Below are 20,889 nucleotides of genomic sequence, written 5' to 3'. Positions count from 1 at the left end.
TTTTTTTTTTTAAGAGAAGGGTAGAATGGAAAGGGAAATGGGAAAGCTGCAGCATGACATTGGGATCTCAAACATGTTCTAGGGCAGAGCAGTTTGAAGAAAATCATATACACAGCTGGATTCCTTTGGATATTATCTATGCCTACTTAACCCATGGGAAGTCTTTGTACAACTCCGAGAGTACATGAACCCCAGTTTGAAGACTACTTCTCTAAAATGGGACACTATCACAACCTAGTAGAAGTATCTAGAAGAGATACAAGTTCTTACGACATACGGAGAAGTAATCCTTTCCACCACTACACACACACTGATTTGAGATGCTGTCCATCATGTACTAAATATTCAAATACAGTTGGGCCTCTTTATTGACCTGTCATTCCATTTAGTTGACCCATCTGCCTCCCCTTAGTATGCACTTAAGAATTTTCCTTCCTTTCTCTTTCTTTTTACTTTTATGCAATAGAAGATATGCTCTTTTCTTCCACATGTTCTTTTAACTGTTTCTTGGTTTTGTGTATAAATGCTGTATTTAAGTTTTTGTTTATGTTATAACCTGTCTTTTGATAGTGGTTTTTTTCTTTTCTTTTAGGTATTCTGGTATATAATCATTTCATCTGCAAGCTTGCAGGCGATATTTTACCTCTTTCTTTCCAATACTTATGTTTTTAATTCTTTTTCTGAGCAAAACACATTATCTAGTAGCTCCAACACAACGTTAGATAGTGGTAAAGATAGTGGATTTCGTCTTTCTCTTAAATCTCATAGGGAAGTTCCTAGCATTTCCCTATAAGTAGATGCTGGTTTGGGCTTGAGCATTTTTTTTAATGTTAAGGAATTCATTAATAATTTTTTTTAGTGTTTTTAACATGAATATGTGTTGTACTTTGTCACACGGTTTTTCTGCACATTGGAGATGTTCATATGATTTTTTTTTCCTAGCTCTTATGCCAGTTGTTAAGCTCTTATGTCAGTTATTAAGCTACCTAGCTCTTAGGCCAGTTATTATTAATACTTATCTCTTGCACTTTGCTTATATTGTTTTAAGTGCTGATGCTATCACACACTGCCCCCTAGAGTTAGTGAACTTTCTATGTGTTTTTCCAGTCTCCCCAACAGTATAATTTGAATATTTTATTTTGTAATATTTTATTAAACATCCTCCCAGGGTTAAGTTGAATGAACTTCTGGTAGCAGACACTCAACAGCTGACCTACTACAACCCCTCTCTATCATTTCTCTCTAGAAAATTGTCAGTCCCCTTGAACTAGACACATTCTTGTGTCTAGAAAAAAAATTCCAAGGGAAACTCTCAGATAATTGTTACTTCTTCCAGATAACTGAAACAATTCCTTCTATTCTTCCCAGACTAAATTCCTACCTTTGAGAACATTCCTGGTAAGTATCCTTATCAGTAGAGAGAAAATTTCAAGAAATACACCCAGAAGTTTGGCTAACATTACTGTGTTTCCAGATTTGGTTCCAGAAATCAGAAGACAGGGGAAGGTAGAGCACAATTCATTTCTGACTCTGCATCTCTGAGAAGGAGCTAACTCCAATCTGAGTTACAACTGCACTGCTCTTCAGGAAAAATATTGAAAGAAGCAGTCTCTCCATTATACATAATTTCATACATGAAGAATGGAAGGCCAATATCCACAATTAACATCAGAGAAGATCACAGCTCTTTACTCATCACCAACTCTCAGCCACTTATCTCAGGCCCACAGTAAGAAGTGAAGGAGAGAAGGATGAGGGTAGGTGTGCCCGGGCCAATGCTTTGTCCAGAGAATACAGCTGAGGAAATCTGGTTAAGTGGTAGGTACACAGAATCATCAGAGTGAGGACTGGATGCAAAGAATAGAAGATAACTTTCTTCCTTAATCTCTTTCTTCAGTTCCTAATCCTTTCTGTAAATATAGGAAACCAGAAAACAGGGTTTCAGATAACTAATATGTAAAAACTAATATGAGAAATTACTGGAATTTGCACAGATGTCCACCGAAATACAAGAAATACACAGATTTTTGCAAAAGCACATTTTAAAAAAGAATTTTCCTTATTAAGCACCTGGGTGGCTCAGTCAGTTAAGTGTCTGCCTTTGGTTCAGGTCATGATTTCAGGGTCCTAAGACCAAGCTCCAAGTCAGGTTCCCTGCTCAGTGGGGAGTCTGCTTCTCCCTCTACCTCCACTCCTCCCCCTGCTCATGCCATCTCTCTCCCTGAAACGAATGAATAAAATCTTTAAAAATGAAAACAATTTTCCTTAATTATTTTACATTCCTTGGAATAAACCCCAGAGGGACGCCTGGCTTCCCTGTAGATTTCATTTCCAGAGCTACATCATACCCCTCACTTGCCATTCCCCTCCCCCTCACTCAGGTTAGCTGGAGACACAGGAGCATTTTCAGCATGAGCCAGATACCAGGTTGTTTTCTCACATCTGAGAAATATTACAAGAAAAGATATTATATTTCTTTTCTTTATATTTTCAGAAGGAATTTGGAAAAGGTCTAACTTTTTCAGGTAATTTAAACCTGTTCAGATTGAAAGATATAACAAAGCCATGGCAGACACTAACCAACTAAAGGAAAGGATCAGAATTTTTCTCAACTTTTGACTTATGCCCCTCAGAATATATTCAGGAGTCATACAGGCAAAGAACTTCATAGATTTCCATTAAAGGTGGGAAGTGGGAGGAAGAGAGTCCCAGGCACGAAGAATATTCAGATAGTCATCACTGAAGAGCATTTTGGCACTATGTTTTGTTGTCTTCCTTTTTTGTTTGCTTTTCCCTCTCCATATGGTCTATCTTCCTTTGATCTACCAGAACGAGTTACATCGTATTGTGGAAAAACTGGAAAAAAAGTTTAATAAAAAAGTTGAGACCACATGGGGGCAGTGCTTCCATGGGCAGAAGTGACTGGTTGGGAATTAAAACTGTGTGATGGGAGAAGCAGGAAAGAGGATATTCAATAGTGAGTTTGACATGACAGGTCAGATTTTGATTGGTTGTGAAAACAGAATGAAGATCACCCAAGCTTCCAAGCCAAAAGAAGCAGAAGAATCTACAACAGTGAACCAGTCCCACTGAACGTGGTCAGCTCCAGGTCTCCAAACTGAATCCTCAGAGAGTCCAGGAAGAAGCAGGAATGGAGATGCCCCTGAGAGCGTCACTGATGTTCCTGTGTGTCCAGCTAACCTGTAAGTGAGGGGGAGGGGAAGGGCCAAGGGCGGGATATGGTGTAGCTCTGGAAATGAAATCTTCAGGGACCCCAGGGATCCCTCTGGGGTTTATTCTAAGGAATGTAAAATAAATAAGGAGAATTCCCTTAAAATTAAAAAAAAAAAAGTTTCTCATGTATGAAAATCTTCTCACTCCTTCTGAACAGGGTCAAATGGACAACCACCAATGGAGCAGAGCCCTCCTGACCTGAAAGTTCAGGAAGGCAAGAGCTTCACAGTGAACTGCAGTTACAGAGAAAACACTTTGGGTTTCTTCCAATGGTTGAGGCAGGATCCTGGGGAAAGTCTCCACATTCTGATAGACATGCGATCAAATGAGAAGAAGATCCGTGGAAGATTCAGAGCCAGTCTTAGCAGAGAGGATCAGTACTTTTCCCTGCACGTAAACAATTCTCGCCTCCAAGACTCAACCACGTTCCTATGCGCAGCGAGTAGCACAGTGCTGTTCAGACACCTGTGTCCTGCGCCCAAACCCTGCTCAGACCTGCATGCCCTTCCACAAGGGCTCCAGGGCACTGACTCTAACTTTGAGCAAAGGGAAATTAAAAAGGGGCTTTTTAGTAACCTGATGTCAAATATTTCATTTGAAGATCCTGGGCAAAGGGGTGATGTTTTCAAATACCATCTAATGTATTTTGTTTCTCAGTGTGAAGTATTTCCTCTGTTAAAACTAGTCCAAAATCCTGAGGCTCGATATCAGAAAGGAGAGAGAACTAAAGAACAAAGAGAGAACAGAATAAAATTTTTGCCCTTGAGCTCTTTTGTAGACTTTTACAAATATACCAAAAATACAAAATCTTAAAAGCCATGACCATCAAATTCAGTAGTGAAAGAAAATAGATTTTGACATTATGAAAAGATTGCCTTAGAAGATCAAGTACCAAAAGCTGAGGGAAAATGGTATAAAGTTTATAAAGGGCAGAGTGTAAAGATAGCACAGTGTGATTGAAAATCTGTTTCCTCCCAAAAAGAGGATAAAAGTCCAACTGGCTGGCTAGGGAAGAGTCTAAGGGGGTATAACCAGAAGTTATAAGCCAGAGGTCTTTGAAACGTGCCCAGCATCTGCTCTTCTCTAGGGTCAGAACCCTGAGCAAGTGAATGGGAAGAGGGCGAGTTCCACTTGGGGTGACCATGAACTGAGGAGCAGTGAGTGTAAGCACAGTGGTTGGATCACTATGTCTCACATCAATACCCACCACAGAGCATCCACCACAAGGAAGTGTCCAATAATCACATGGACAAGAGGATCCATCCAGAGAATGTCACCAGCCTGTCTCTCGTCTATTTCAGTGCTTAAGCAGGTTTGTGAACAGATTAACCAAGGTGACAGTAGTTCTCCATGAGCCCAGAAGCATGGGTTTTCTCTCACTACATCAAATTTAGCTCTTTTGCTACCAAATATCCAACCTGTCAACAGCAGACACAACACTTAGGTTTCAATACACAATAGCCTCTGAGGGAGCCAGCCACTGGTTGCTAAATTGATTACACTGGACCACTTCCACTCTGGAGGTAGCAGAACTCTCTTCTTACCAGGGTTAATACATACCCTGGGCATGATCTGCCACACATTCCCGCCACACTGCTACACATAGCAGCATGAACTGAGGGCTCAGGGGGGCTGCTTGATTATCATGATGGTTATAGGATTTCAAATCCCTTTGCATCAACAAATCTACTTAACAGCAAGGAGGTGTGACAATGGACATGTGACCACTGGGGATACTGATGGTCCTACAGTATTATCCACAAACTACACTGGAATGATCACTTAAAGGTCAGGGAAAGCCCCAGTTAGGGACATTGCTCTGAGAGCTTAGAGAGCTATTCTTTATGATGCTGTGTTCCTATTAGAGAAAATACATGGGCCTGGGAGCCAAGGGGTAGAAGTAGGACTATCTCCCCACCAACTCTCACCTTCAGTGACACACTTGGATGTTGATGCTTCCTGTTCCCATATCCTTCTGGACTAGAGGACCTATTTCCTTTTGAAGGGAAAGGAAAGGGGGATACTGCCACCAGGGAAACACAGAGAAGTTTTCACCTCATCTAAAGTTTTATATACCACTTGGTCATTTGGAGGTCCTCATGCCAGAAGACCATAAGGCCAAGAAAGGAGTTACTACTCTGGCAGTGGCAATCAGTTTTGATCATCATGAGGATACAGGGTGGTTGCTACCTAATGCGAGCTGAGAAAATATGGCTAAATCTCAGGGGATTCACTGGGATGACTTTTAGTGCTTTCATGGCAGTGATTACTATAAATAGGCAATTATAGCAACTATGACCTAACAAAGGAAGAATAATGAGGGGCTTAGACCCTTCACGGATAAAGATCTTGGTTATGTCACTGAGATAGAAATTTAGATCAAGGGGTGCCTGGGTGGCTCAGTGGGTTAAGCCTCTGCCTTCAGCTCAGGTCATGATCTCAGGGTCCCGGGATCGAGCCCCGCATCGGACTCTCTGTTCAGCAGGGACCCTGCTTCCCCCTCTCTCTCTGCCTGCCTCTCTGCCTACTTGTGATCTCTCACTCTGTCAAATAAATAAGTAAATAAATAAATAAATAAATAAATATTTTTTTTTTTAAAAGACCAAGAGATGTATTAGCGAAAGTTTGGGAGGATCAAAAATGAGTGGTGTAGAAGGTAGATGGAGAGAGATACTAAATATGAATTACAGCCATGAAATCAACTATTGCAATTATAATTTGTCTCATTAATCCTCCTGTTAATCTTTTTTTTTTTAAAGAACTGGTGATCTGAGTGGATTTGACTAGAGCCTAAGTGGATCTGAGCAGTGCAAGGGATGGGATGTACTGATGCTGTTGGTTGTTCTCTTCGCATCCCCCTTGACAATCACCTCTACATACTGAGAAACCCAGAGCTCTAAGAACTGTTTTCTGGTCATGGGAACAGATGTGGCCAGTGTGCAAGGCTAGCAGATGGGCTGGAGAGTTAATGCCCCTGCAGCAGCCCTCGCTCAATGATGGACAATGAGTATACGGATTAATTCTCCAGGTCCTTCATGGATCCCTTGGAATAACTCCAAAGAGTGTGCTATGCTGTCTTCCAGAGTTACTGGCTAGATTAAGCTCCAACTGGCAATAGTAATAATTCTCTTACTGACAACACCCTGTACTGGCGTCCTTTCCTTCCCTGATTCACTTCCTACCAATGTTTCCTGGAATGACCTGCAAATAAACTACTTATACACAAATCCTTGTATTGGACCAGCCTTTCAGGGATCCAAAACCAAAATACAGGAATTCAAATCAGGGGCAAGGATGGAGATGATCTAGAAGAAATACTTCCATTGTTGCCAAATTAGGTTTGAGGGCGCTAGAGATTTTCACAGCCTCATTCAGGGCTGGTCCCAATGTCATGACTCCCTGCACATCTCTCTGAGTGGAGAGACTTGGCCACTGACTTCTGTGTCACAGAGAACCTGTGCTCCTCATACACTGCCTCTTCTGTCACAGGACCCCATTTATACTCCGGCTTGGGCACTCCAACTCTGGAACTATGTGAGTATCTCTGTCACTCCCTTTGAAAAAGCAAAATTCTAAGGGATCATAGTTCAGTGTTTTAAATGTTCTTTGTTCACAACATTTCCTCAAGATGGAATGAGAGTGAGGAGGACAACTCTTTATATGAATTTTGAAAGCCAACTCAGTGCTGCAAGAACTCCTACGATGGTGTTTGTGGAGTTTCCTGGTGCAGCACAAACAAGGACTTATTTTTTTAAGAATCCATGGAAAATAGGAGCACACTCAGACAGGACCTGTCCCACTTCTGAGTCTAGTCAGTGCTCTTTTCCAGTTATAGACATTGATCTTTTTCTCATTCTTTCTGTGAATAAATTGTAGAAATATAAAAAACAAATGCATTCATATAATAGGGGTATAACCACCACTCATAACTAATTGTACAAATTTATCATACTTGTTCTGTCATTTTTGGTTTTTTTAAAGATTTTTATTTATTTATTTGACAGAGAGAGATCACAAGTAGGCAGAGAGACAAGCAGAGAGAGAGAGAGAGGAGGAAGCAGGCTCCCTGCCGAGCAGAGAGCCCGATGCGGGACTCGATTCCAGGACCCTGAGATCATGACCTGAGCTGAAGGCAGAGGCTCAATCCACTGAGCCACACAGTCTCCCCTCTGTCGTTTTTGGTTTTGAAGAAAAGAAAGAAAAATTACAGAGTTTGCCATCATTATCAAGGAAACCCTGCCACTTCTGCCCACCACCCCAGGTCCGACTCTCCTCCCCAAGATTGGGGCATACCAGAAATAAATTTGCTGGCTCCATTCTCCTTTATTTTCATCCCAGAATAGAAGAACTCAGGAAACATTTTACATTTTCATTTGAAATCATATAACCAAAGGCCTATTTTCTGAAAGGAAGACCAAAAAAGTAAAACTTAAAAAAAAAAAAAAAGCAAACTTTCCTCAGTGAGATAAAATCAGGCACCCACCTGTCAGATCATTTCCGGCTCTGAAGCAGAAGTGCCACCCAGCGCAGAGGAGGGCCCAGATCAGAGCATGAGACCCCTCTTTACCCTGCAGGGGAGAGCTGTCAGCATGCCTCTTGTCAGCCTGCTGTGGGCAGCCATGGTGTCCACCTGGCTTGGTAAGGAAGGTGTAGATCTTCATGTGTAGTGTTACCTAATGGGACTGGGAAGGAGAGAGTCCTAGTGCTGGAACTGCATCATCTCAGAGCCCAGCCACGGAGAAGCAGAAAGCAGAAATGTGCTGCCTGGGGTTTGGATCAAAGGTAGCTGGGGGATGAGACCAGCATGTGAGTCTGCCTGCCTTATCTGCCTGGTATGAGATACTCTCTCCTCTTTCCCACAGGATCCAGCACAGCGCAGACGGTCACTCAGACTCAACCAGACACGTCTGTGCGGGAGACAGAGACCGTGACCCTGCACTGCATGTTTGACACTAGTGACACTAATTATTTTTTGTTCTGGTACAAACAGCCTCCCAGTGGGGAGATGAGTTTCATTATTCACCAAGAATCTTATAAGCAAGAGAATGCAACAGAGGATCGCTTCTCTGTGAACTTCCAGAAAGCAAAAAAATCCTTTGGTCTCAGGATCTTGGGCTCCCAGCTGGAGGATGCTGCAACATATTTCTGTGCTTTTGCTGGTGGCACAGTGACATGAGCAGCGGGGAGAGGCTTACAGAAACCTCAGACCTCAGTGTAGGTATGGAGGTTGGGGGAGTGGGGGGGCGGTGGCTAGGGTACTAGGAACATAGAAAATCATTGACTCCTTTTGAAATAAAAACTCTTTCTTTCTGAATAGAAGAAACACAAAGAGATGGATGTCTGCAAACTATAATCCTTAAAACAACAGTAAAAATAATAATATGGGTACTGCTTTCCAGTTATCGTCATACATTCTGTCACATGTAACCCTCATCACTTTGTATGGTATATATAACAGATCAGACTTCCTAAGCATGTTTTCTGTCCAGCAAATCTTTGTTATTTGCCTGGGAGCTCATACCTCCAAAATTCTTAAGTTTTTCCATTTTGCTAGTTGGTGAGTGTTTTTTTAAATTGCCATCTATGTCCAAAACTGAATCTCTCTGAACAAGATATCTATTCTAGAACACGAAGGGTAGGGGTGCCTGGGTGGCTCAGTCAGTTAAGCATCTGCCTTTGGCTCCAGTCATGATCCTGGAGTGCTGGGATCGAGCCCTGCATCCAGTTCCCTGCTCAGCATGGAGTCTGCTTCTCCCTCTGCCCTGTACTCTGCTTGTGCTCACTCTCTCTGTTTCAAGTAAATAAATAAAATCTTAAAAAAGAAAAAAAAAAAAAAAGAACACAAAGCGTGTAACAGTTGAAAGCATAACCAGGGAAGGGATCCACTGGTCCTATCGTGGACCTAAAAGAAGACCTAGACCCATGGTACCCAGGTCAGATGACCTTAGAGGATGATAGAATGGCCTATTAAAGGCTCAGTTAAGAAGCCAGCTCAACGGCATCATCCTTAGTGGTTGGAATGCTATAGTCCCAGAAGCAATAATATTCATTAAACTGGTGACTGATAAGGTGACTGACACCTTGGTTAAAATACACAAACTTAGAAATGAAGGAATGGAAATATACCAGACTCTTCTACTATCACACCCTGTACTCATTTCCAGAATTTGTGTTTTGCTTTCCCACAGCCCTAGGCTCTGCTGGATTAGGGTTCCCAGGACCCAGGGGAAGAAGGCTTCCACCAGAGGCTTCAATGAGGGTTCCACTGAATGTGCAGCTGTGGCTGCTACCAAGGCCACTTTGAACTCCTTGTGCCAATGGTCCAGAAGGCAAAGAAAGGAGGGGTAGTTGACTCTGATTATCATGAAGCATCAGGTTGTTACTATACAATGAGGGCAAGGAGGGACTCTAAGTGTTTCACTGTGGGTATTTCATGCTCAATAAAAACAGCAGGTGGCAGTTGTGGCCTGAAAAGGACAAAGTGATGAAGAACTCAGACCCCTCTGCAATGAAGGTCTGGGTCACCCTATCCAACCAGCAGTCTAGATGCACTTTATGGGTCACCCTATCAGGCCAGCAATCTAGGTCCGGTAAAGTGCTATCCAATGGCAGGATATCCAGAGAACGTGGTGGTGGAGGGAAGAGACTATCAAGGAAGATAACCTTGGTACCAGTTAAAGAAGTGGGGCCTGGACGTCCTGTGGTGCAACCCCCCTCTATTGAGTGTTTTAGATGGATTTCAGCCAGCCATGACCTTGAAGACTCAGTGACACAATGAAAATAATACAGGGCAGGCCCCCATCTGAGTAGAGCAAAGAGAATATTGTAACAAAGATGTCATGTGTTTTGTGCTCACATCCAAATGCCCAGCTCTGATTTTATCAGTAGGTATGTAGATCATTCTATGGATACTCAGGCTCCTTCTCTGGTTAATAATATCCAACATGACACATGCACTGTGTACTTTTTAAATTTCCTACCCCAGAGCCTTCTCTGACTCTTCAGGAGTTCACTCAGGCCACAGGCAAGCATAGCCCAGAAGTAGAGGAGAATTACCACCTCTGCTGGCAAGGCCCAACCAGAGGAGAGAGAGGACCTGCATGCCCTAGCTTCCTGCCCTCCAGCAGACAGTCTCTGAGAGGCATCCTATATGCTTGCCAGGAGAACCTGGAGAATCAAGCCCCAATCTCATGCTATCAATTTTCTCACTCCTGCTTCCTCAGATCTCTTCCTAAACAAACTACCTTCACCCAAGTCCTTGCTTCAGGCTCTGTTTGGGGGAAGACAAAATTAACATATTCTTTGAAAATTTAATAGAGAAAGAACAGAAGAGAGTTCAAAGCAAATTTTCCTGGGCTGATTGCTACTAACAGCAGGTGGTACTTGAGCAATTAATTGGAAACATAGAAGATGTCACCTTATTTTTTCAAAAGATGTTGAGGCAGATCACATTCATGAAACTCCAGTCTCTGCAGATGTGTGATCATGTCTTTTCAGTGCAGGAAAACTTTACGTACCAAATCTAAACTCTCCTGTCATTATCCCTTTCCCTGTGTCTGTTCACCCTCTACTAGTTAAACCCCATTCTTATTTCTTCCCCAAACATAGCTCTATTCCAGTCCATCCAGCCTCCTTACTGATCCATAAACAATTTACGCTCTTGAATTTCTTGCATTTTTTTAATTTCTTTCCAAGTTCTCTTTGTTGAGTATAAATAGAATTCTGAAATTTATATAAAGAACAAATTTCTTGACTAAACAAACCGAGTTCTTTTCTGTGTAGAAAAGTAAATTATACTAATTGTCTCAATTATTACTACTTTGGCCTAAAGAGGGCACTGCTTGCATTCGTTGACAACTGTTTTTTACAAAAACCTGTCTCATATTCCAGCATCTAAGTTCCTCACACATACCAAAAAACTGGAACAAACACTTCTTTAACTGAAGAATCTAAGTCAGATGTCCACATTCTGGAATCAAATCCTCTATGGGCTTACGAAGGCCAAAACATAAATGAACTTCTAGAAGTAATATTTATGATCTAGTGGTTTCAGATGGGATGTGTGCTGGGAGAACTTATGTCATCAGGAAGCCAGAGGATCCAGAAGTTTCCAAGAACTAGCCTCTGTCTTTCATAGAAGGGATTCAAAGAACAAATGAATTTTTGCAATCTACTCTTCAACATTTCCTTTTTAAGAAAATTAACCTTCAAATGAAAAAAAAAGTCCTTCCTAAAATGGACCCATTCAAGAAGGAAAGAATTTTAATCTTTACTATAGTTACTTGCATAGTATTTTAAATCCAGGGGTATAGTATGGAAAGCATCTACAATAAATCTGGTACCTTGGTTTTTGTTCTGGTTAAACAGGGCAAGGGATGATTAGCAGCCTCCTCCTGTATTAGTCCCAGCTCCACAACTCCCTGCACATCCAGAATGCCCACTCGAGAGACTCAGCCATCTCTGCGCTGAAGGAAGCCCATGGTCCTCAGAGAACACTCAAGTGCCCTGGGCCTTATCCCTGCACTGGGGCCACCACTTGGGAGCTAATAAACAGTCCCCATCACCATCTCTGACAAAAGAAAATTGTAAATGAATATAATGGATACACATCAATGTATAAAAAAAAAATTTTTTTACAAGTTTTTTGTTCACTGTATTTTTAAATAAGGAAATGAGATCATGAGAACACTAAACATGAGATGTCGAAGGTGATTGGGGCTGAGACCCTCATTGTTCTTCAGTCACGATCCACCCAAGCAAGAGGGAGTATCTTGACATCTAGAGCAGCTTCTCCCACTTGGGCCATTAATTGTTGATGTGCCTTAGTTTCTGCCTCTTTAAAAGTTACCCATGACAACATGGGAGTAGGCATGTGATGTCCACATATTTTCTTCTAGTTCTTACTTTTTATAGTCTAACTAGCTGACTCTCATATAGTCTCACTAGCTAACTCTTGGGAGAAATGACAGTAGTTGCCAGATACTGTTGATATCCCAAGGGAGCACAGTAGACCTTCTCAGTGCCCCAGATGGGGCACTCCTTTTTGTTTTTTAACCTCTTCTCCTATTCTTTTTGCCCTTCCTTTCTGTTTAATATTCTATACTCCGACTATGCTCACCACTTTCTATGGATTTCCTGAATGACCCTACCAAATCATTGTTTTTATTTCAAACAAACAAAAACCCCCAAAATAAAAACAAGGATCATCTGGACATAATACCTATTAAAAAAAAAAAAAAAGAGGAGGAGAAAGGAAAAGGCAGCTTTCTCCCCAGCCCCATATTTGCCCACTTGAAAGCTTTTGCTTATGCATTATCTTGTTCAATCCTCAGAGTTCAACAGCCAGATCAGCTCTGGCAATTAGAGACTGACTGGATAATGAATAGAAGATACCAAAATTCTGATTGGTGGGGCTCAGAGGTGCAGAAAAAGATCTAAAATACAGCAAGAGAGGCCCTCTGGCTTGGGATCCCCAAACATCATTAGGTACACAATAATGGGGGCAAGAGGTAGAAAACATTCCCTCCTGAGATCCTCATTTGTGAATTCATAGCTTTAAGGGGACTGACATGAAGAAAAAAGACAGTCCATCATCTAGAGTTTTCTGAAAAGACTGAAGAGAAGAAGGGAGAAATTGTCAAATATAATCACATTTTTACCAATGTTGTGGGACTCTGACCAGAAAATGGTAGGCATGGCAGAAATTTAATCACTAAACAAATAGGAAGAAGAAAGGGGCCATCTACAACAATTTACCAGGCTGTACTGTAAGAAGTCTTCTGGGGGCACCTGGGTGGCTCAGTCTCTTAAACGTCTGCCTTCAGCTCGGGTCATGATTCCAGGGGCCTGGGATCGAGCCCTGCATCAGGCTGCCCACTCAGTGGGGAGTCTGCTCACTCTTCCTCTGCCCACTCCCCTCCCGTGTTCTCTCTCTCTCTCAAATAAATAAATAAAACCTTTAAAAAAAAGATTTCTGAGGTTAAGAGTGGTGTCTGTGGCCAAATGCCTTCTGTTTACCACATTTCCCAAGTGGAAATTATAATAAACAAGTTGGGGGAGTTGAGGCTACCATTCCCTAGACAGCAAGACAGCTTTTGCCTTCTCTTTTTTTTCTCCCTTCTTTTATGCTGAGGAAAAGTTTGCATAAAGTTGGACCACAGAGATGGCCTTTTCTAAGATTGGATGACAGAAACTCAGTAGGAAGTGAATATTAATGCAAATGAAGGGCTCCTTGCATCGTGAGTTTTCATTTTTGTTCAACTGCCTCCTCATAGGAGAATGCATGCATGAGGAAAAATGACATGGCAGTGAAACACTGTCAGGTGTGCAACATGGAGTGTTCCCAAATAAGTCGTATGCCAACTGTCCTGATTCTTCGTTCACGCAACTACATACACAAAAATCCTTACAGGAACATTTGCCACCAGTACTGGAGAGTTGTGGAGCTACTTGACACTCCCTAAGTGAGGTATTCTTTTTTTTTTTTTTAAGAATTTATTTATTTTACAGAGAAAGAGAGTATGTGCAGGAATGCAGCCGGGAGGGGTAGAGGGAGAACGAGAATCCCGAGCAGATTCCCACTAAGCATGGGGCCCAACGTGGGGCTCCATCCCGGGACCCTGAGATAATGACCCGAAGCCAAGAGTTAACTGCTTAACTGACTGAGCCCCTGAGCGGCCCCCTAAGCCAGGTATTCTTAAAGGAGAAGAAGGAGAAGGAGGAGATGGAGGAGGAAGACAAGGAGGAAGACAAAGAGGAGGAGGAGAAGTCTTCAAGCAAATAACAGTCAGTTAGTTATCAAAATCCTGGTTCCAGTTTTCTCTAGACCATCTGAGCATGGCTGTTGTCTTTATTACTGTTTGGAAGTTTGGAGGAATCAAGACCTGAGTTATAGCATCCCAGAGACCATTATGATATTGGCTTCAAGACTTGAAAAAAGAAAAGAGAGAGAAAAAGCAAGCTGACTGAGAAAGCCAAAGTCATTACATTAGCTTTGCCTGTCTTTTCCCCACCCACTCCATCCACCTCTCTTAGATTAGGTCATCACAAAAACAATTTAGCAGCTTCTTCTCTTCTTGATTTTTATCCCAGAATAAGTTACAGTTCTGTCCTCTCTTTTCATGTGGCGCTATAACCAAACTTTTATTCTCTGAAGCCAAAGACAAAAAGCCTTGATAATCTTTGAGCAAGGCATAACCAACCACCCACCTGACATACCGCTTCCTGTCGTGGAACAGTGAGGTCACCGAGCACAGCTAATCCTCAAGATTCAGATCAGAACAGGAGCCTTTTTCACCCTGCTGGAGAAAGCTGCTGGCATGGCTTGCCCTGGTTTGATGTGGGCACTTGTGGTTTTCACCTGTCTTGGTAAGGAAGACACAGCTTTTTGCTTTTACTATTACGCAACAGGACTGGGAATTAGGGAGAAAGATTACGAGCACAGGCATTTTACCTCTCGTTGATTCTGGCTATTGGGGGCAAAGAAGCTGATGGATATTGCCTGAAGTTTGATCAAGAAAAGGCTGGGGGATGGGATCTGCCTGTGAGTCTGCCTGCCTTATCTGCCTGGTTTGAGATACCCTCTCCTCTTTCCCACAGGATCCAGCACAGCCCAGACGGTCACTCAGACTCAACCAGACACGTCTTTGCGGGAGACAGAGACTGTGACCCTGCACTGCACGTATGACACTAGTGACACTGATTATTATTTGTTCTGGTACAAACAGCCTCCCAGTGGGGAGATGAGTTTCATTATTCGCCAAGAATCTTATAAGCAAGAGAATGCAACAGAGGATCGCTTCTCTGTGAACTTCCAGAAAGCAAAAAAATCCTTTGGTCTCAGGATCTCAGACTCCCGCCTAGAGGATGCTGCGACGTATTTCTGTGCTATCACTAGGGGCACAGTGACATGAGCAGTTGGAAGAGGCTTACAGAAACCTCAGACCTCAGCATAGGTGTGGAGGTACGGGTGGGGCAGGGGATAGGGGGAGTGTGTGGGGTACCAGGAACACAGAGGAAATCATTGACTTCTCTGGAGAAAAAAAATAGTGTTCTATAGGACTGAAGGAAACACAGAAAGGATGTCTGTAAGCTGTAGTTCTCAAAATAGTAATGGAAATGATGAATGTACACAATGTGTTACATGTTCGCAGAGTACCTCCATGTGCATTTGTTTCATTTAACCCTGATGGCCCCATGTGTTATATAGGACAGGTCAGACATTCAATTCAGTGACTCTTGTAGCTAGAACCAAAGCTACATTCTAGAATCATGCCTTAACCTTTTCCCAGTGTATGTTACTCATTTTGCTATTCATCTGAACATCTGATCATACCAAAGGCAGCATATCCAAAATTAAATTTCCCCATGAATCTTTTTTTTTTTTTCCATTATTTTTCCTCCTTTGCCTCTCTCAGGATTCAGGCACACAATAAACACCTGCCGCCACTGAGTTTGGAGAATTTCTCCACCCTCCACCTCCCATCCTAGGCCATCTGATTTTTTTGCATATGTAACACATTATTCCTTTCTAATTACAAAACTGAAAAAAAAAAATCATGTCGATCTCATTGTTTCCCAACTGCTCTATCATCCATTCTCCCTGACTTGAGTCTAATTTCACCCTGTATTTCTTAAACGTCTTTAATGCACCACTGGTCCAACGTAAGAAAATGAGGAAAACAAACAAGTGTCAAATAGAATTTGTTTCACATGCTGTTAACACTCATCAGCAAATGCTTTAAAAAAAGGGGAAAAAAGGCAAAATTCTAGTAAAGCTATCTCTTCTTCTAATGAGGCAACATGGGAGGAAGTGGACCATTTAGAAGAACCAAGTCCCAAATCACCAGAATCACCACCCCTAATGCCCTGAAATGTGGGGGGTGTCTGGACCTTGCGAGAAGTCCATCTTGCTTATGCAAAAGAAAAAAAAAACAAAAAACAAAAAACAGGGCACCTGGGTAGCTCCGTGGGTTAGGCCTCTGCCTTAGGCTCAGGTCATGATCTCAGGGTCTTGGGATGGAGCCCTGCCTTGGGCTCTTTGCTCAGCAGGGAGCCTGCTTCCCCCTCTCTCTGCCTACCTCTCTGCCTACTTGTGATCTCTCTTTCTCTGTCAAATGAATAAATAAAACCTTTAAAAAAAAAAAAGAAAGAAAAAAAACAGTCGGATAGAAAAAGTAATTCCAGCATTTCTTTTTAAGTCCATAATTCCCTCAGTACATAGTGTTTATTGTTAAGACCCTTGCAGAGTATTTAATTCCATCGGCCCACCTTGAGTGAGTGGGAGAGAGTTGGATAAGATATTATGTGGCTGAAATACTTAGTCCGCTGAGTGGGTCTGGAGCTGAGGATGGAGGAGTGTTTAGAAGGAGTGGTGGAAGTTACTAGAGCTGGGAGATGCCAAGGGGAGCCAAAGCCTAAATAACAACTAACAGCAAGTATTCACAAGAACACCTTGTCACCCGTGAGTTATCAGTACTAGCATGCAGAACTCAGTACCGAGACTGAAACCGGAGACAGTACTGGTGACATGCAGAAGAGCTTTGGGATTTCTTGTGCCTTCTCCACAGTCTTCTTCGAGATCTTCTCTACTGGCTGCTTTAGGCCAAGGCCCCATAGCTCAGGGTCCCACTCATAGTCCCATCGAACAACTTGGAGTTGTCTGGAACACCCCCCTTTAGTTTCACATGCTGGAGCCTGAGGGCAAGTCACGCCTCCCATGCTCCCCAAATTCCATCCCCTCTGATCACTCACTGTAATCACATTCCTTCCAGCCTCAACTCCCAGAACACAACAACCCAGCCCCAGCTCACATGCCTGGAAACTCAGTGAAAGAATTATGTCTCACACAAGTCAGATAACCCTGGGCCATTCAAGCTTACCCTCTCCTATATCCCTCTCAGGTTCAAGTAGTCATCAAGACTTACAGATTCAGGCTAATTGTCAAGTTTCATATCAAAGTTTACTTCTTTTTTTTTTAAGATTTCATTTATTTATTTGAGAGAAAGAAGACATACAGTGACAGAGATAGCAAGAGAGAGCACAAACAGGATGAGGGGCCGAGGGAGAAGCAAACTCTCCACTGAGCAGGGACCCTGACATGGGCTCGATCCCAGGACCCTGAGATCATGACCTGAGCCCAAGATAGGTGCTTAACTGACTGAACCACTCAGGTGCCCGAAAGTTTTTTCCATCGTTGCTGCCAGGGCCTTCACAGAGCTCCTCTTGGTTGAATTAATTAATTGTCATCTTGGGATGCACATCAAAGGGGCAAACCTAATACTTTATGGGACTTACATGTGTTTTTTACTGTACCCCCGTTGAAGTGCAAGCTTTAGCTATCAGAGACTGTTTTATTCATTTCAATAGTAACAGTACCTACAACATTACTTAATTCACAGATACGATTTTTTTAAAATTTTTTAAATGAAGTTAATTAATTGATGCATTTTCCTCATTTCCTCATTAAACAGGATAAAATAAAAGTTGATTCTGGGCTAACTCAGAGGAAACAGAGACTATATGGTATACAGAAAATTACTATTATTAGTAATAGTAATATTACTATCAATATTGAATAGTAGTTGACAATATTATATTAATAATAATAGTAGTAGTAGTAGCTGATACTTACTGCACATATCTATGTGCCCTATTCCACATGCCTGCACCCCATAGGTGCAGAATATGAATTGTTTCACTTAGTAGTTTCAACAAAACTATGTTGTAGGTAATACTGATAACCCTATTTTGTATGAAGAAATTAAACTTCAAAGAAGCTAACTTGCCTAGAATCACACACACTGTATGTATGGCTCATTAATCACTGGAGCCTCTGCCTTCCCAGAGAATAGCAAATGCTACAGCCTCTCAGTCTTACTAATTTGATAGATACATAGATAGATGATGAGAAAAAAAGAAATGCACAATAACAGTGTTATAATGTGCATACACTTGTAACTGGCTCTCACTTTTTCTAAGTTATAATTGAATACTGCCTGATTTCATTTATCTTTGTTAGTGAAGTTGAAAGTAGAATTAACAGTATTATCATGATTATCACGATTGTGTTTCTACATACAGACTTTGTGCCTTAATATTAGTTTATAATTATTTTGCTTGGAAATTTTCAATATTTTAAACTTCAAGGTATTTTTCAATAGCTTTTTAAGTTTAAAACACAGTTTTTAGCACAGGTGTTAATAAGTGTTCCAAGTGCCATGTTGTGTCATTCAGTGAAGAATGTCATTAAAAAAACTTTTTTAACCTTTCCAAATTATTATAGAAAAATCTTTTTTGTAACTTTTTTGAACTGTTGGGTGTTCCTATGAATGTTCTGTTCCGATTTTTTTCCTCCAGTGAAAAACTATTATATTCTAAATACTTTCCCACATAAATAAACAGTTCTTCCATTGCACGAGTTTCCGTGGCTATAAAATTTTACATCTTTGGGATATACTTTAGTTTACTCAATCATTAACTTCTGCAGGTGAACATCTGTTTATTGTTACCAAACCAGGTCTATTATAAGTAAAATTGAGACAGTAAAGAAGAATATTTGTACATAAAACTGTATACAAGTAAGAAAGAGTCAAGTCAAAGAAGTGGAAGCAAAAAACAAAAAATTTGTTGACTAAAAAAATTGAAAAACCCAGGCTTCAAGAAGTCTGGATCCCAGTACTCAAATGATACTACCCAGAACTTGCCTCTCACTAAGCTCTTCTTTACTTTGGCTTTATTCAGAAGTAAGTGCTGGCCAGCTGATGGCAGAAATGACCACCAGCAGCCTCAGACTCATAACTTGTTCATTTCCTATTGTTGCTGAAACAAATAACCACACATTTAGTGGCTTAAACAATAGAAATTTATTATCTTACTTTCTGAAAGTCAGAAGTTACACTGAGCTAAAATCAAGGTGTTGGTAAGGCTGCATTCCTTCTGGAGTCTTGGGATGGGGTGTAGGAGGGGAGGTGAAACCTTGAGTCTATTCTGACCTCCAGAGGCTGGCACACTCCTGGCTCATGGTTTTTTTCTGTCTTCAAACCCAGCAGTCATGTCATTTTGACCTCTGCTTCCACCACATCTCCTTTTCTGTCTTGATGCTCCAGCTTCCCATTTACAAAGACCCTCGTGAGTACATTGGCCTCACCGAGGTATTCCAGAATAGTCTCCCTATCTCAATACCCTTAATTCAAACCTTAAGATTCCTCTCTTCGTGTGTCTTCATTAGCCTGCATCGGCTTTCTCTCACCTAGTAGACTCTTTGTTCTAGAATGATATTGTATATATTGTGTTTGATGTAGGAAAGATGTTAGGGCGCAAAGCCAATGGTCAAGAAAGAATTCTTGAGACATCTTTGGTGCAAAAAGGTGGTTTTATTAAAGCACAGGTCAGGACCGTGGGCAGAAAGAGCTGCACTGGGGTCATCAGGAGTGGCCCATAATATACTCACAAGTTGGGAGGGGTTTAAGGATAGTGTAAGCCTGCCAGGTATTTTGGAAACAAGGTTCCCAGGATCCTGATAGGGCTAGCTATTGTTAAGAAAGGCAAGTTATTACTGTTTAGCAAAAACTCAGTCACTGAGACCCTTCAGATGTGTATCCGTGGGTCATATGTTTGGGGGATGACGCCAACATGTATCTTCGGAGGGTAGAAGCAAAGGAAGTTTCCAAAGGAATTTTTATAGGTTAAAGTAGACTTGCAGGATCCTGGGGGGCTGAGATAATGTTAAACTAAGATTCCCTTTTGCCCTCAGCAAAGTATTAACGTTGAGGTAGCTGAGTTCCTAGAGGAATGTCACTCTGCTTGTTTCAAGGACTTGTCAGTGGACTGTAAGTAGTAAGAAAATTTAATAATTTTTCTTCTGCCTTCATTTCCCACATCAGTGTTTCCTTCCAGGCAAGGAATGATATTAAAAATGTCTAGCCTAACATCTAATAACCTGTTTGGATTTGATATGAATATCAGAATAGACACAGGTTGAGAGGAGACGGTCATAGTGTTAGAACAGAGTCCTGGTGGGGAACCCCTACTCTGTCAGGCATTTGAATTGAAAGGTCCATCCTGTGGTTGGCTCCTCTGCCACCAGCCCCCATCCTTAGGTGCTTTCCCAAAGTCGCCTCATTAAAATAACCAAAGTCACCTCTATCCCTTTCATTAAATGAAATTCCAAGAGTTTTAAGTGATCTGTGCCAAAAAAAATGCGGACAAAGACCAGTTATATATTTCTTATTATAAGTCACAATATAATAGGTGCCTATATTAATCTTAGTCTTTGCTTAAGAACCTGGCCAGAGTAGAACCTTTAGGTGTGGATATTGCAGTAGTTAATCCTGATGGATATTTTGCTCCTTACATGTGTGCTTGCTTCCTCTTGTTGCGTGCATTGGTGGTAAACAAAAGCCAGCAATATGGAGCTTTAATGCACTCTCCCCTGCACTTGGGTTCTTGTTCTGAGGTCGACACCTCTCTTTGGCCACTTTATTCCTGCAACACCAAGAATCAGTCATTGTAAGCAGAAGTTTCAATCTCTTGGCAGGAGGAAACACTTTCTGTTCATGGGGAGGAGAGGCAGATAACCTTAGATACTGCAGAGACAGTATCTCAGGATGGACAGCTTGATCATTTCTTGCAGAGAATGTCTGCAAATTTAGAAGG

At 41.7% G+C, this 20,889-nt stretch overlaps 2 gene segments (V, D, J or C); both read left to right on the top strand.

Moving 5' to 3' along the window:
* LOC116867075 overlaps positions 1-20,889 on the top strand; it is a 470,514-nt gene that overhangs the window by 180,644 nt on the left and 268,981 nt on the right.
* Positions 14,553-15,161, top strand: LOC116867086. The segment is given in 2 exon segments: positions 14,553-14,601; positions 14,833-15,161. Coding segments are annotated over 2 exon segments (363 nt in total).

Source organism: Lontra canadensis, unplaced genomic scaffold (genome assembly GCF_010015895.1).
Source record: "Lontra canadensis isolate GAN:19392208 unplaced genomic scaffold, GSC_riverotter_1.0 scaffold12, whole genome shotgun sequence".
NCBI classification, from domain to species: domain Eukaryota; kingdom Metazoa; phylum Chordata; class Mammalia; order Carnivora; family Mustelidae; genus Lontra; species Lontra canadensis.
This window is presented reverse-complemented; position numbering and strand designations above follow the sequence as displayed.